At 39.3% G+C, this 18,527-nt stretch overlaps 1 protein-coding gene across 3 annotated transcripts in view; it reads right to left on the bottom strand.

Annotated features, from left to right (window-relative positions):
- The window catches only part of TENM3 (teneurin transmembrane protein 3), a 1,530,681-nt gene that overhangs the window by 201,311 nt on the left and 1,310,843 nt on the right, over positions 1 to 18,527 (bottom strand). For all 3 annotated transcript variants that reach the window (XM_040333815.1, XM_040333823.1, XM_040333831.1), the window contains one exon: positions 11,501 to 11,686. In XM_040333815.1, the coding sequence (XP_040189749.1) occupies positions 11,501 to 11,686 (186 nt within the window). The remainder of the gene's footprint in view (positions 1 to 11,500; positions 11,687 to 18,527) is intronic.

Here is an 18,527-nt window from a genome sequence, read left to right as displayed (position 1 = left end):
CATTGTTTCCATGCCTTTAAAGTCCGACCAACAGTTACTGTAAGGAGTAACCTTTTATGTTTTTCCTCACCAATTTACGGATGTGGCATTGTGAGTTCTTCCCCTTCTCATTTTCTGAGAACCTACAAAGTTACCTATAAAATTATTTCATGAGTATATGACATAGCAAACAAAAGCAGGTAAACTGCAGTAATATCTAAAAATTATACCTTTTGCAAATAACTATAATTTCCCTTTAACTACCTGCTGACCTTTTACGCCCCTCAGGAAATAGGCTTGAAATTTACATGTATCTTTAGGAATTCTCAGATCCTCACAGTTTGAGGTTATTGTGTCTTAGTTCAGGCTTAGCAGCGGTGTCTTATTCTGACTGCTGGATCAGAAATAGACAAAGACACAGCATGTCATCTAACCTATCTGCATCTACTCAAAATTTCCTTTCGTTTTAGGAAGTCTGACACTTGAAGTTTAGTAAGCTATTAAAAATGTGACGGGTGTCCCATAAGTTTCATTTCAGTTTCAGTTTCATGCACTTTTAAGAACTTGATTTGATTGCTTTTCCCATATACCAAAGCAGTTGTTCACAGTTTAAACATATATAATGGTCTCAAAGGAGAACTGGTGTCAAGGAAACATGGCAAGCAAAATATTCACAGCTGTCCTCATTTTCTGCAGAAATTGATATCTTATTCATTTCAGTGTAGATGTTGACAAATACCTTATTGAAACCGATAATAGTTGTGAAACTTCACATTGTTTGTGCAATTCCCTCGATGTGTGCATTTCATTTTCAGGTTTCGTGCTGCCAGAATCCTATCCCCTGAGGCAACATGAGGGTGACAGGGTGGTATGTAAAGACATATATGGCCAACTTTGTGTCTAAACAAAGAATCTCACATTTCTGATCATTAATGATCTGCTGTCCCTTTGCATCAGGGAATTGCAATATATAACAAATAGCTTCTCTTTTTGTAGTGTGAAGGAATTACAGTTTTTCTCAGGCCACATTTCCATTTCAATTGACTAAATGTACATGAAAATCAATGTCGCTCAACAAAACAACCCAAACGCCATTGAAATCAGAACCAGACTGGAAAGTGGAACACAGAAGGCTTATGCTTAGTTTGTGTGCTTTGAGAGTAGATTATAGAGCCGCTGAGCCCTTATATAACATTGACTTAAAGTGATTGTAAATGCTTGACTTTTTTTATCAAAATAACAAACATATTTACCTGCTCTGTGCAGTGGTTTTGCACAGAGCCGCACCAACCTTCCTCTTCTCGAGCCCCCCTTCTGCACTCCTTGCCCCCTCCCCCTGCCGAGTGCCCCCACAGCAATCTGTTCATTATGGGGGCACTTGTGTGTGCTCGTTTCTCAGTCCCGGTCTGTGTGTCCATTGACACACAGAGCATAGTTCGCTCTCCCGCTCCCTCATCACTGACTGTGATTGGCAGCAGGAGCCAACAGCTGACTCTGAGCCAATGAGGAGGCAGAATGCAGAAGGTTTCTCACCTTAAAGCAGAGAATGCATTAAGGTAAAAAAAAACTTTCCCTTTAGAACCAATTTAAGGGGATTGATTTACTAAAAGACTGCAGTGCAGTTGCACTCCATAATCCAATCATGTGCAAGCAAATACGCTTTTTGCTTTTATTTTAATTTTCCTTCCATGGACCTTTACCGCATTCACTAAGGATAATTACCTTGCAGAGAGTAACTGCACTTGCAAAGTGAACAGTCTATTTAACTGTAGTAAACCTATCCCAATGTGTTGCAAAAAGAAGCTTAGACTATTACCTTCTAGGACACTATTATTTTAGTAACAAGTTGTTTTATGCAGTATTACAGATTTCTTGACACCCTAGGTAGTATAATTAAACAGACAAAAATATCTTTAGTTTTTTTTTACTTTTTTTTTTTTATTCCTTGAAATCCATGTGGCTCATCTCCTGGCAGATTATTTACAAAACAGCTTACAGTTCATGTACCTGTCTTTACTGAGGATGTAGGGCCAGCTCCACCTTAAGGTATTGATTCTCTGCCAGTTCAGCAGGAACCAGGTGAGATTTGATCTGTGGATGGTCAGGTTGATTGTACGATCAACAGTTGATCCAGCTGTCAAACTATGTACAACCAGCATGTCCAATTTCCAGGCAGCTATAGCCACTGGCAATAATCACTGTGTTCTCCCAGCAGGGATGGCTCCCTGTGCCCCTTCCGCCTGAAGAACACAATAGCTCCACGGGAGGGATTGCCCCATCAACATGGACTGTGTTGATGGGGAAATCAAGCAATTTTCCACAGGGTGCGGAAAATAAAATCACATCATCTATGGCCTGCCATAGTCTTGTGTGTCTATTCATATGGAAATTAATGTGACTTTCACTTCTCGTGGTGGCCCACCCATGGGTTTTCACAGGTTCGTAATTTTCTTGGTTCTTGGAAAGCACGGGATTTCCCCACATGGTCCTCAGTCCAAGAGACACATGAATCTCTGCCATCCGAATTCTTCCATTGCATTCAGCTGCGACACTGGATAACTTCCCTTCGGCGTCATGACTCCTTCCCATATCAAATGACTGCCGAACACACCTGCCAGCACTGCACAGGCACCCACGGCACCATCTCCATAATTTACCCCTCACTCACCGCCAGCAGCACCTTTACTACCCTCTCCTATGTGCTTAAATTGGAATGTCAACTGTTTCCCATAGACCTTGCAGACTGGAGTAAAGCCTGATCCAGCATAGCAAAGTGGTCTTTTAACACAGTCACGTTGGAGGCAGCCTATAAGGTTCTCCTATGTTGGTAATGGGTTCCAGCCTGCATTGCCAAGTCAAACCCATCCTGCGGTAATAGACGCTTTGGGGGTTTGGTCAGCGGAAAGATGAAATACATATATGGTGGTCCTGCCCGTCTCGTGGGATTAGGGTCTTTAGATACCTATCTTCCCTCTTTCACATAACTTTCCACAAGGGCCTCTTCTATCACCAGCTGTAACTAGCCACAAACCTATTTATTTCAGCTAAACACACAACAGCAAGGGCCTGGCTGTTTCATTTCCGGAGGTAAAGAACACCTTGACAACCCTCCATGGTGGTCCTATGCATTCCCTACTTTGCACCTGACCAGTCTAGGACTCTCAAACTAATTTGACCCCATTCCCAGCCTAGGGGACCTCTCTTTTTCCTTTTCCACTTCCTCTTTGCCTCCCCTCTGTTTCTGGGCCTCTTGCCCGCCGCTCTCTTCTCCACCCACCCCGTTGTTGTGTGTGTTGTTTCCCTTTTTATGTCAATAAAAACATTGTACCAGAATGTGACTTTCACTAAACATTCTCTGGTGGAAAATCAGTGACTGTCATGTAAACCACACGAAGATGGAAGATTCAACTGCAGAGAATGTTTGCTGATTGTCAGATCCACTATAAAAATGGCCCTTAGTCTATAAACATGTTTCTGGAAGGACCACAAGGTGAAAAATAAAGGAAAAAGTCTCATAAAAGAGAACCAATGTAGCTATTACATCCAATATTACAAATCTTGGTTTTAGGATTAAAGAAGAAGGAAATGTTATCTACTAAGTAAGCTTTAAATATTGCATCCACTTTGCCTTCTCTAATGCTGCACACCCTCTGTGATACTTTATTACTATTCTTTTAATCAAAGCTCTGGGTGCCATGTGGCTGCTGCGGCTGGTGGAAAGAGACTTTGATAAAACCTACAGCATTGGTACCTATGGGTGACTTCACTGCTCTTGGAATTACTCACCAAGCGCCCAAGACACATGACCCCTAGGAAACAGATTTAAAAAAAAGTATTTACACTGCTTATTATTACAAATGTTGTGAAGCATTAGAAAAGGCATGACTGGATGCCTGTTTCATATGTAGAGAGTAAGCCTAAATGACAAATCCAATAAACTGATTTAGGTATAGGTGTTAAGGTGCGATTAGAGTGTAATTATCGCTCGCCTAAACCCATACAGTTTCTTACTTCAGCTCACATCTTAAGTTGCCCAAGTATTTATATTGTCAAGGATCAGCTGAACAGAGTATACCTAACTGATATTTATATCGAACATTCATCTATTCTTCCCACTAGTTTTCCTCCAATTTACTGAGTGATCATAGAAAGACTGTTAATGTCAACGTGAATACTCTTTATTGAACTGATACATTGTATATATTTTACATATATGTTACACCCTTAAAGCAGAGAAGGCAAGCATATCATTTTGTAAGGGAAGCATTTAACAATGCCTTCTACTAAAATGTGTACACAAATAAATATTCATTGTTGAAATGTCTCTTAAAATGATTTACTTTTCATGTGACTGCATGTTTCTGTTCTATATTTTATATAATATATCTAGTCCAGATAAGCAGTCTTTTTAAAACAATTATTGATGGAGTTGTTTACATATTCAGGTAATGTTTCTCAATAGGCAAAAATTTCCAACCAAATTGACAGCAAAGCAAAGTTCAAAGTTGATGTCAAGATCCCTGCTCTCACCACCACACCTGTACACATAACCCCAAACCTCCCCCGATTTCACCACCACACCTACATGCTGAACCCCTCCTCTTCCCTGCACTTACCACCACACCTGTACACCTAACCCCAACCCTCCCCTGATTTCACCACCATGCCTACATGCTGAACCCCTCCTCTTCCCTGCTCTTACCACCACACCTGTACACTTAACCCAACCCTCCCCGGATTTCACCGCCATGCCTACATGCTGAACCCCTCCTCTTCCCTGCTCTTACCTCCACACCTGTACACTTAACCCAACCCTCCTTGGATTTCACCACCAAGCGTACATGCTGAACCCCTTCGTCATCCCTGCTCTTACCGCCACACACTTTCAATACCATACCTGCATGCATGTTCAACTGCAGTTCTCCACTATATTGCATAACATTAATGCTGAACGATCCCATTCCCGTCTCACCTGCACACTAAACAAACCTCTCTCTCATTTTCACCAGCCCACCTGCACACCAAACACTCCTTCCCCCCTGGTTACTACCTCACCAATGTGCCTGCATGCCCCCTCCTTGACAATGCACATTAACCATGCTGCAAGGGGGTTTATGGAATGGACACACAATTGCTAGTATATGTAAGAGAAACAATTGTATGGACAAATGATGTTGTCTTAATTTATTTTCTCTGTAAGGCCCTCTGATTTCCCTTTGGTACTAAGGGCTCAACCTCCCAAACTTGACTTTGGCTAACGGGACAACATTTAGTGTGCACTGTGGATTATAAACAATTGTCATGTTTTGCACTTTTTCTTCTTTCCCCATTCGCTGTACTTTTGATCTTTCTCCAGCCTCTTTCTGCCATTTCTTATATGCACACACTTAATGCAATGCTAGCTGTGCATCATTTCTATAGATATATGTGGTTTACTGCACACCACCACAACATGGTGGTTTAAACCAAGCACATATAAGACAAAGCATTTTTTGGGAGTGTGCTGGAAAAGCTACCCAACACAGTCCCACCACAACTGGTATGAATAGACCCCTACAGGTTTAAAATGGCTGGGTGGTTCTCTTTAGGCAGTGTGAGCAGATTAAATGTATACCACTTTATTTGTTTTTACTTATAACATATTTAGTTTTTTTTCCTCTATAGTACATGTAAGCTAGTAATTGCACTGGAACATGCTACATTTATGTAATTAGGCAAAGTTATGTTCCCTTTCTAGTGCACTGTGTAAATTAACTGATAGCTGCTAGAGAAGAGGGACTCTGAGAAAAGTGGATATTAATAAGGATCCTGCATTAATTAATACTGCACACAAAATATCCCCTCTGAGAGCATGCCTTAATATAGCTTCACCATCTAATCTGTCCCCCAACATTAAAAGACATGCTCACTGCAAACAGATGTCAAGGTAAAACTAGGAGGAGACCTTATTTAAAACAAATCTAGGGAGTGCAGAAAACTGTCACTCTTCAAACTATACAAAATCCTGTCCTCCCTGGTTAATAAATCACAAATCATATCCCACTGCGACATTATCTGCCCGTATGTATACACCGGTGATTACAAAACAAGTACATTACACTAGTAAAGCCTTCTGGTCTATTTCTTAAAATACAAAAAATAGCTGCATTGTCAGCTACACTTTGCTAATTTGCATATTAATTCATATTTAAATACAGAATAATTTTGGACTGGATTAGGAAAATAGCGCAAATATTGAAAATATAATGAAAAATGCACCTAAAATAAAATGTATCTTATTTTAGCAGGATCTCTAAAGATTTAAAGCATTATTAAATACAAAAATAAAATTATAATGTAATGCAGCTTTCCAATGGCTGCATTCGTTTTTTTATTAGGCTTTTTTTAACTTTATTTTCACGTGGTAATCTGGCCAGAAACACACTTCTAATCTTAGGGTGTCTCCACTATGGGTAGAGGAGCAAATGAGGAACTTTTTGACAGCAGTATTGTTAATCTGTGGAGAGATAATTGTTAACCCGGGTACACACTACAGTTTTTTTCAGCTCCTTTTGGAGCTGCTGTAATAACCATGTGAGGTTAGTTTGGCAAACTCCCCCGCTGAGCTGTTGTTTAACTGCCCGTTGTCTCCCAACATTCGGCCTGTGTGTGTGCGGGGCTTTAAATGCACTAGCATATTTACATAGACTTGACTAGTAAATTAGAGCAGAACTCCTGAAACATTTTAAAGTAGATACAACAACATTTTTTAACCTTTAGGATAAGGGGTTTTACATAAATGAATAAAGAGGACAACTGTGAGCACCCCTGTCATGGTAAAATGGTTTGTTTCTACCCTATAACTGACACTGTTTATGAACAACTTGGTCTATTAGAGGAACTTGTAAAAAAAGTGGTCTGTGATGGGTGAGTCAATGCCTCCAAACCTGAATTTAATCCAGATTGGCCAGATTCTATACAAGCAACTGTTTGCCACAGATCCCTATACATTGAATCAATCTGTACACATAGTATACATTGGTATATTGGCCCTTCGGACCCCTTTACCAATTAAACAGGGTAGACCTTGCTTTAACTCAGGGTGGGTATATGCTCTGCCCTGAAGATATATGGGTAAAATAATAAAGAGTTTTAATGGATCCCTTACTAATTCACTCAAGCAGTAAAGCCACAGGTGGATTAAATCTAGCCTGGTTTAGCAGGGACTGTCTGAGATTCAATCCATTCATGGGCAGGCTGGTTGTACTGAAGACGATCCATCAACTTCAGTATAGTCAGCCTGTCATATTTCTTGCACATGATCACTGCTGGCAGCTGTAGCCTCCAGCATTGACCATTGTCACTATGGGAGGGATTACCCCATCAACCCGAACTGTATTGATAGGGGAATCAAGCAGTTTTGTTTGTTTCATTCATCTGTGATGGAAGGAAAGAAAATTGCATAATCTGCTTAAAATTCTCCTCTCCACAAGTGCAGGACCTAATAAGAAAACAATGTATTTCTATATTTGGTCAGTTACTTCACCCCATAGCCCACTGCATTCTCATTATTTAGTAAAAGATGAGTTCCTATTAGATTTTACCTACCATGGATGCAGAGTGATCTCCTTCAGTAAACTATTAAGAGGTCTAAAATCTTGTTTACTAATATAGCACATTGTCAAGACAAAGCAAGTCTCAGAATTCTAACATGTTCTAAGATTTACTCATTGATGGCAGTGGTCAAAATGCCCTAAAACCAGATCTGTTCCCAAGGATCTACTATTATGTCTCTACTATAGTCATACATTTAAGCACATACAGTAAGGCTAATTAAAAAAAAAATCCATTCCATCACATGTTTGGATTGTTGGGAAGAAATTGAAGCACCCAGAGGAAATTCCTACAAACAGGGGGGAAATATATAAATGCACAGGTATTGTCTATGGTAGGAATCGAACCCAGAACAACAACACACAAAGCAAGCTAATCATGTATCTAACATCTATTCAATTCTGCTGTTGTGCTCTACATTTAGGTCACTGGCTGATAGAAGATACTAAAACCAATCAATCTGAAGCAATGACATTGATTTATTAGAATAGAGCATTTTTACATTGCTAAGTAAGATTTTACTTACCTTAGTGAATGCAGTGAAACAGTGAGAATTCAATTTGCAAAAGAATACACAATTATGTGCAAGGAAAAAACAAAAAAACAAAAAAACAAGCAAAACAGAAAAAAGGGGGGGGGGGGTAGCGACATTTAACTCAAAAAAAATATGACTACAGTCCCTGTGTCCTGTAGCGTACAATAGAAATACAGGATTTTGCTTGAACACGATACATCAATTCACCTCATTTACAAAACTGACTTAAAGTCAGTGTTTGTAAAGGTTAATTAAAAAACAAAAAAAGAACAAACATATCATACTTACCTCCACTGTGCAGTTAGTTTTGCACAGAGTGGCCCGATCCTGCTGTTCTGGGGTCCCATGGCAGTTCTTGCGGCTCCTCCCCGCAATAGCAAACCCCGTCTGGGAAGCTCTCTCCTGAGGGGGTTACCTTGCGGGCACGCTCCCATGTCATACACTCGGCATCCATAGACGAGGACATTGCATAAACGAGGACACCGGGGGACACACAGAGCAGGTGAACTGGCTCAGGTAAGTAAAATGGGGGGGCTGGGGGGCCGTGACAGCCAGGTGTTTTTTCACCTTAATGCACAGGATGCATTAAGGTGAAAAAACACAAGCCTTTACAACCCATTTAAATCATCCAATCATGTGCAAGCAAAAACCCTGTTTTTTCTTCCCTTTGTAAATAATTGGGTATTTTTTTACAAAGTACATTTTCACTTTGTTTAATCTTTTTCACTAAGGTGAGCGGAAATTCACTTTGAAAGTGAACATGCTCTTTTCGGTTGATAAATCAACCCCACGGTGTAGCAATGTATGATACTTATTGGAATGGGATTAGCAGCTTGAAAGCAATAACTATCCTGTTGTATACAAATATGAGGTCAATATCAATAGCATTTTCAAATACCAAAACTCGGAGGTGTTACATTGATTTACAATCACCTATTAATAGCTTCTGCTTTCACATGTACACAGTGGTTATTGGCTATACAATGGACACAAGATAATGCTGAAATCTCTCAGGCTCCGTACACACGACCGTTTTCCTCGACAAAATCCATCAAGAAACTCGGTGGCAGAGCTTTTTTGCAGAGGAAAGCGGTCGTGTGTATGTTTTTCGTCGAGAAGACTGTCATGGATCTCGAAAAAAAAACAAGTTCTCTATTTCCTCGTCGTGTTTCTCGTCGGGCTGGTTTATGACGAGAAACACGTTCGTGTGTATGCTTAGAAACCCGCGCATGCTCAGAATAAAGTATGAGACTGGAGCGCACCTTCGGTAAAAGTAGCGTTCATAATGGAGATAGCACATTCGTCACGCTGTAACAGACTGAAAAGCATGAATCGTCTCTCACCAAACTTTTACTTAACACGCAGTAACATGAGATTAGCAAAATCAGCCCCAAGGGTGGCGCCAATGGATTAGAACTTCCCCTTTATAGTGCCGTCGTACGTGTTGTACATCACCGCGTTTGAGAACGATGAGATTTTGTCTTGACAGTGTGTACGCAAAGAAAGCTTGACAAGACTCTTGACAAGCCTGACAAGAAACTCGCCGAGGAAAATTATGTTTCTTTTACGACGAGTTTCTCGGTCGTGTGTACAAAGCCTCACTGCTTTCAATTCAAAACATGGAGGCCAGTTCCCTTCCCCCACCAAAGAAATAAAAAGCATAGGATTTATGGTAGTGTAAAAACCCTTTTTTGGAGTACATTACTGATTATTACTATGTGCCTGATTAAGAAAAAGAGATTTTAACACTAAACACATTAAGTCGTCTTTTATAACAGTGAGCCCAATCTCAAAATTGAATACAAATAATAAAAACTCTTTAAAGTGGCAACAACTTCACAATGGTGAAGTTCAGTTTTTGACATTATCATGTGCCACTTATCAGGTGACAGGGTTTCACCTGTTAACACCGAAAGTATAGGTCACATACAGTATGATCCCATGGAGAGGTTGGGTCTGCAAATGCAGTTATACTGTGGCCATATGAGTGTTTTAAGTCATCAAACAACCTCTACAGTTGTTTCTGGCACAAACCTAAAAAATAATTTGATAGATTTGGTAAATGTATGTATGTGGGCCAAAAAAAAAGAAGCATCAACACACATAGGGCACACAATATTAGGGGTGATTTATTGCAAATGCATCTTTGCACGCTGGTACTGACTAGGATTCTAGAGTTTATTTTTTCCCTCAATTTCTATCCCTATCTTAGCTAATGTGATGTCAATGCAGGAGGAGAGAGGCAGGGGAGTGGCAAAGAACAGGTGCCTGATGTCTTCATTATCAATGACATCATCAGTTGTTAGAATGTCATCCTGTGGTCCACACAGCACCCAAACTTATGGTTATTTATAACAAAAAAAGCAGGCTTGATCCACTTGCTGGCTTTTGACACTTTTTGGGTACTTTGGGGCAATGTTTAAGCATTTTTCCAAGGCATCCCTGAAGAACTCAGAAGTCACCCAGGGTTAAAATATGCTGCTTTAGACCACCATATCCAAAAAAATATATATATTTATTATATGGCTGCTACTTTGCAAAGTCACAGAAGAGTTCAACCCTCGTAGAACAACATTGGGTTAAATATAGTCATTTACACAGGTTCCGGAACTGTAAGTGACACTGATATATTATGCTTTAAGTTGGTTGTATAAATAACTGTATACATCTGTCATATATCTTCATATACAAATATTCATTTTATCAAGAAACAGTCAAAAAATGAATTCGGACGAGAGATAATGGTTGCCTGCAAAGATAAGTTGTTTTTGAATTTTCATTTCATGGGAATGGCATGCATGCCTTCATAATATACTGTACTGATCAAAAGATGCCCGAGTGTGTGTCTGTGCTATAGTGTTTTGTAGATTTAGCTAAGATCTTTAGTGTTATAAATCTTCTTGTGTTGTAAAAAAAGAACAGTTTAAATTCAAATATACACAGCATCTAGCACTGAAAAGGAAAGCTTAAAATCCTTTGCTAGTATAAATATATGTGATATACAAACTAGCCCCGTTACCATTATTATTGCTGTATGCTGGGTACTGGGTATTCTGCATTGTATAGTACAAAATCTAAAGCCTATTACTAAAGAAGAAGGAAGGACAAATGTACTGTACTTTTCATTATATAAACCTTATCATAAAATAATAGGACTGTATACAACATCATACTCTCATGCAATGAAACTAGTATTTATTGAATAAAATATGTTAAATGTCATTGTGCATGCAAATGATTAGCAAGCTGACAAAGAGAATTACGTTACGTGGAAAGGTCCATTGCTTTTACACAAATGGTTAGGTCTCCTCACAAGATTACTTTTGTAGAAGGTGATCATTAATGCATGACTGAGATGACAATGGAAATATCCTAAGTAGATTTACTACTTACCAATTGTGCAGTGCTCTCCATTCCAGCCCTGGTTACATTCACACTTGCCATCTTTGCAGGTACCATGTTCCAAGCAACGTGGGTGACATGCTCTCTGGTTGCAGGAAGGTCCTGTCCACCCTTCTTCACACCGACATGATCCACCCATGCAGACACCATGAGAGCCGCAGTCAACTGGACAGATTTCTACACAAAGTAAATATAAATGTTAGGAATATGGGTAGGTTAGACATAGCAGTGGTTTGATTTCAATAATTACAAAAGCTACCAGGGCATAACATAGAGTTCACCTGTGTTTTTTTTTTTTTTTATAAGAGTAACAAGGCTACAATGGTCTCGTAATGTACACCGTACAATTTTGAAAATGAGTATATACATTTGTGTGTATTTATATAAATAAGACTAGACTGGAATAGAAAGGGAATCACCAGAAATGAAAACCAATGCATCTGCTGTATATATTTAAAAAAAAACTTTGAACTACCCATTATTCACTCACCAGCCCTGTGGTAAGTGAGATCTACTGGTTCCACATGGGACTTTACACTTTAGATCATTTGTATTGCAGGTAAACCCTTAACCCACCCTTCAATAGAGATTTTGCCTTCAAGTAATTTATAGCACTAATAGGCTTGCAAAGTTAAAGTTCAGGAAACCCATAGTTATATAATTACATATCACAGATGAATGTAATGGGCTTCCATATCATTATTGTTCTATATTGTGACATTTGTGGATTAACCTCTCAGTCCTAGGTAAACCCCTATTTTCCAAGTCACAAAAGACTCACTTAAAATAATATATACAGACAAAACCAGTTCAAAAGCTCATTAAGTATGACATATGATAAGTTATACTGTACAAAAACTGAATTCCTTTTATCTGCTCTGGGGCTGTACTGCTCTCTGCAGTCCTCTGCAATATTTTCTGTGTGCAGCATTACGTGCTGTGAAAATTGCATTTGTCCTGATATCCCAGGTAGCGCATACCTAACAGACATAAAAACTATTCATATTCTACATCTCAATCCATTTTGGTACCTTTTCTTGTAAGTGCAGACTGGTTTCCATGTGTTTTGCAAATCTATGCATCTGGGCACCTTTTTTTATAAATGTAATCAGTCATTAGAAAGAGGCTTTTTGCTGGCTGATTAATACACACTCTATGATTGCACTTACATATGCACCTTTCTTGCTGGTTATATGACAAGCTTTTTGCCATTTTTTTCTTTGAAGTAAATGTATACTTAATGCTATTCTGACATATACAGTAGATGTCTAGAGGATCAAAAAATATATTTCCCTCTTCTAATAGGCTATATGTATCACATACTGTGATATTACGATCACATAAATTGCATCTTATAAAAGCACTAAGATTTTTTATCTTAGTTACCAGGCAAGTGGACTTAAAAGGTTAGTCCACCTAAAACAGATGTTTGTTTTGGGTATAGTGATGCATCTGCAATCACTAGTCTTTAGAGGAATAGGTTGAAAAACTAGGTTGGAGAGTTACATGTCAAGGATATTTGCATGCTTTTCAAATATCAACATATTCAATACATACAAGTCTTCACATTTTTGGATATTGTCTACATGTTGCCATAAATATGCCAGATCCTGCTATGTATTTAACAGGTGAAAATGTGTATACTTAAAGCTACCCTAGGGGGCACTTTTGCCCTTCTGTTCAACTCACAATTAGAATAGGAAACAGTAACAGGTACTGAAACTATAGAGGATGGGTTGATGTCTCCAAACACAACATTTTTTCAGAAATATTTGCCTGTCAGACTTATTTTTGGACAATAATTGGTATCTACAATGCCTAATTCCTTCCACGAATGCTCTCCCTTTGCAAAACACGAAAACAATGCGATCATTCACCTCCCTAATTTTCTTTTCAAATGAACAGGGTCTATGCAGGGAAAAGCAACAGGTTCATAATATAGCCAGCCTATGCAGAAGTCTATACTATCTTTCCTTTCCTACCAATCCACTCTGCTTCATGTCAGAAGCAGGGACAAGCAGACCTATGTCAGTTCAAACCAATCCTAGTCTGAGCCTAAATTGAGGTTGTCAACTGCCAAAAAAAGGTTGTTCATGTCAAGCGGAAGCAAGGGGCGTGGGTTAGGTGATCCCCATATCTGGAACTACTGGGCTTTTCTTCTCCCTTCAGGGAAAAATGGAAAATGGAGTATGCTGCGGGGGTCAGCTTTAAAGTGAATCTGTTAGTTTGCCCTGAATCAGCAAAGCACCGCTTCACCTAAAATTAAAGATCTACTGGTAGGTAGTTATTTCTTAATTCCTTAACAGTGTCTACTTGCATTTCGCTAGTGAATTATAGTACCCATCAGCCTTTAAAAGTGCATATAAATAACAATCGCCTTTGTTACAGATAAAAATGCTCTCTCTGTTTTGTTCTCCAGAGAAGGTGTTTGTGTCATTACTATTGTCCTGGGGAATGAAAGTCCTTGGAGATCAACAACATAAATGTGTGTTGTATTTCACTGAAAATGATCATACCATTTTCTTTGGGTTTTTACAGGATAATATAGGCAACATTACCTATAGGGATTACGCTACCTTAACTACTGCTATTTCCCAATTCTAAAGAATAATTACATGTAACTTAATTAAGCTCTGCTTTTCCACAGATAATAAAATCAATAAAATGCCAAATATAAAAAAAAAAAAATCTTAATTTATAAATTATTAAAACATCATTCTCAAAGTTTTGAGCTTGAATTCATTCGGGCATTTAATTTTTAAATGGTGAAACCAACAGTTTAGGAAAAGGAGCTTTGACTATGACAGTCACATTCTCTCTTGTGCTGTTAGTCCTTTCCATTGCTGAATGTTTTCGGTCTTCCCGGAAAACCGGGGACATCCCATAAGCGCAGATAATTATGGACTTGTCCCTTGAGGATGTATTACCAGGGCACACTACATATGCATACAATAATGCAAGGAGCGGCACTGATGTCATTATAGGAGGACTGCGCACAGCCATAGAAGATTCAGACAGGTTCCAGCAGTTTTAAAAATCTTATGAGGAGTCTCTTTTTCATGTGATACCATTGCCATTTAGGTTCTGCTAGTACTTAAACATAATTGGGGCAGTGATATCTCATTCACTTGTTTGGTCACAGGTTTGCTTTAGGTTGATCTGTCTATAACACAAGATGCACATAAATGTCTTCCAAAATCTGCTGCCATTGTCCTCAGCGGGAATCCAAAGACAATTCTCTCTCAAAGGAACAAGAGTCTGTCAGCAAATAACAGAAAAGATTCTATGCTCCTCCAGCATCAATTGGCCAGGAATGTATTTGAAGGTCTGATGGCATGTCAACTATAATGTCCAGTTAAAACTGGCAGAATTGGGAGACAATCATCTGGTGTAACTGAAGCTGCTTGTGCTTATAACTCAGCTAGATATTTATTCAGGCAATCATCAAATGTGCAGAGTGACAGGATCAGCCTGTGTACGAGTAACTTAAGCTGCTGTTGTTTTGAGAATGTCCAGTATAAATATCATTGGTGTTCCTGTTATTTTAAACACGTTCAGCTACAATGTAGGGGGAAAAAAATCTCTTTTTATCTGTATCACTGAAACTGCAGTTTTGTGGAAGTTGGCTAATAAAGCATATAGACTGAATTTTGCACCATCGTGCTTTCTAGAATCTATACTAAACTGCACTTTATTCGTCAACCCATTTCTGTCATAGTCCTGTCACCTTTAATACATACACTGCATGCCAGACTGACAATTTAAAATATACCTGCATACATTTAGGAAATGTACATGAGTCAATACAGATACAGTGTGGTGAAATAAAAAATTAGAGCCTTGATCTGTACATTAAAGCCCCTACTCAGCAATGTGCACCGTGTATAGTAGCAAATGTTAACCAATAACACTTTGGTTGGCAAGGATGCAGCAGCCAGAAGCATTTAGGGATTGAGACTTTGAAGCTGCACTTTGAAAATCACAGGCATGAAGGTCCATGTGCACAGCACACCTACAGTCGTCTCCCTTTCATTTGCATTTTACTAGTCTTTAATACACAAAAGAGACTAGCATTGTGAAGATGTAGGCAAAATATAGAACAACCTTTACCTCTTATGCCCTGTACACACGATCAGGCTTTTGCCCGACCAAACTCACATCGGAATTCCAACAGAATTCCATTGGAGGAAAAGAAAACATGTTCTCCATGTGAAATTCCTCAGAATATCCGATGGAAAAAGTCTGATGGGCATATACACGGTCGGAATTTTCAATGGAAAAAGTCAGACTTTTTTCATCAGAAATTCCGATCGTGTGTGCAAGGAATTAAAGGGGTTATAAACCTTTGTGTTTTTTTTACCTTAATGCATCCTATGCATTAAGGTGAAAAAACACCTTGCAGTGTTCCGCACCCCAGCCCCCTGTTTTACTTACCTGAGCCCCGAATTGTCATCCTTCTCTTCACAGAGTCCTGGCTTAAATTGTATAGATTGATAGCAGCGCAGCAATTGGCTCCCACTTCTGTCAATCAAATCCAATGACGTGGGTGCCAGGGGCGAGTCATACACTCAGCGTCTATGGACACCAAGTGTATGACTCAGGAGCGCGCCCACAAGATTTTGTGCTCAGAGCAACATGGCAAAAACCCTCTGTTCAACATGGCGCACATGTCGAGGCACATTATTTTTCTCCCTGGTATGCCCAGGGGTGCCCCAGGTCTTTTGCAATGCCCCTGCTTTTGCACCATTATCTTAGATATTAAAGAGAACTTAAAGCGAAGGTCTGCCCACCCCTGCAAAAATTAAAAGCCAGCAGCTACACATACTGCAGCTGCTGACTTTTAATAATAGGACACTTACCTGTCATGGAGTCCAGCGATGTCGGCACCACAGTTGATGTTTACATCAGCTGTCAGGTGTTGTTGTCAGCCATTGCGGGTAAGGGAACCCGTCAGTGTAGCATTATGGCTTCACACCAAGTCCCTACTGCACATTTGCGATGCACCGCTAAGCTCTCCTACTGGGCCAGCAGCGAGGAAAGGAGGAGTGAGGAGGAGCGAGATGAACTGCTGACATAATGCACCACGGCATTGCTCCAGGAAGTGGGGGCAGGATACCTGTCAAAGACAGGTATCTGCTCCTCTGTCACCCCTGATAAGGTGCCAAATGTGGCACCAGAGGGGGGGGAGACAAATGAGTGGAAGTTCCACTTTTGGGTAGAACTCCGCTTTAAATAACCGACTTGTCTGACAACAGTATGGTAGAGAGGAACGTTTATTGACCAAACCTGTAACACTATTAGCAGGTCAGTATAGTTTAAAAGAAAACACATTTGTTATGAGAGATTGGATATAACTGCAGTTTATGACGTACTGTATATTGTCCGCACAATACCTTCATTTTTGCTAATAAAAGAAAACATGATGCAATAAAATAGAGATACCTGCCTAGTCTGGGATAGACCTACATGCATTCCAAAGTGCAACAAACACCATTCCACAAATTCAAATGCCACTGATGTCCAACTGCCATCTAAAGCATCCTGCCTTTTGTCTTTCACCATATGAGGGAAGATGCATAGTCTCTAGTCCTATACAACATATACCAAAACCACGTACGTTTTTACACTATTAGTAAGATGACCATAAGCCCCCCCCCCCTAAAAACAAAATACTAAAAAAAAAAACTACTGACAAAGTCTGCCCTACTGACAAGTACACTGCTCTACTGAAACCACCCACTGCCCTACCAACACCGTCTATGTTTTAATACATTTGGGGTGCACTCCCTAATGCAATAGGCTGCGCACACCTTTGAAGATGACCAAAACGAAAAAGCATTCTTAGACTTCAGTTTTCTATGTCAAATCATTTCTGTCTCCAGCAGGTTCTGTTACTTTTTAAAAGAACAGTGATGGCTTGATTAACTTCAAAGCTTGAGAATATCAACTTGACAGTGGGAGAGAGAGGGGTTTATTTCACCAGTACCTTTTTTGTTCCATCTAATCAATTTTTCATTAGGGTGAAGGTGTTTATCAGCTTTTAGCACACAAGCTTTGAACACGATGCGTCAATCTTTGTAATGAACTTATTAATTAGAGCTAATTTAATTCAAGTGGAATTGAAGGTCTAATTAATGGAATGACTGCTTATGAAGATAGAGGAAAGCTGTGTTGATCTTCAACCTAAACACTGAGAAGGAAGTTTTTCTTCCCTCCAGCAGGAGAACAAACCAATTCTCACTATGCTTAGATTTATTACATCATGATTACAGATGTCTGAAGGTCACCTCCTGCTTTTAAGATTATGTGCTTCTCAAAGGTTATGCTTAAAAAGAAAATATACAATCTGTTTTAAAGACAGCATTAGTTGTCTCAATAAAGGCAGCTATAAAAGCTTACATCCATGTAGGTAATGTAGGCACAAGCCGTGTTTACTGTCACTGGCTTCCGCCTGTATATGCATTTCAAACAATATTCAGAGCTCAGCGGAATTAATATCTAATGCCTGGGAGACTTACGCTTAACCCTGAAATGTTTATTAATTTTAGGTGTCCTTATAGCTGAACCTGTCAAGGTAGTTTTTATTTCAATTTAATAAGAATACTTTTAATAAGTGCTGCACTGAAAATACCACAAACTGAAAAACCTTAGAGATCTGTACACTTATATATGCAGCAGGGAGATGACAGCACTGAGTTTATACTATAACAAAGGGCAAAGTACAGAATTGTGTATAGAGTAAGGTATTCCACAAACCTATAAGCTTTACACTCGTAATAGAAGTGTTGCACAGACGATAATATATGAATGGTTACTATGGATATCTGGGCTTTGCAAGCCCTTAGTGACCTTTGTTCTTCCTTATAGGTAATGCCTACAGATGTTGTGAATCGGTCTGTCACATGCAGTCTTTTTACAGTGTGATCCTCAGGAGCTAAACAATACTAGTTAGTTATACACAGTCAAAAAGCCATAGGCAAGTAGATAGCTCCCAAAATGGTCAAAGGTAACAAATCTA

The sequence above is a fragment of the Rana temporaria genome, chromosome 1 (genome assembly GCF_905171775.1).
Source record: "Rana temporaria chromosome 1, aRanTem1.1, whole genome shotgun sequence".
NCBI classification, from domain to species: Eukaryota; Metazoa; Chordata; class Amphibia; order Anura; family Ranidae; genus Rana; species Rana temporaria.
Note: the sequence above shows the minus strand (reverse complement) of the source record. Positions and strands in the feature narration are given on the sequence as shown.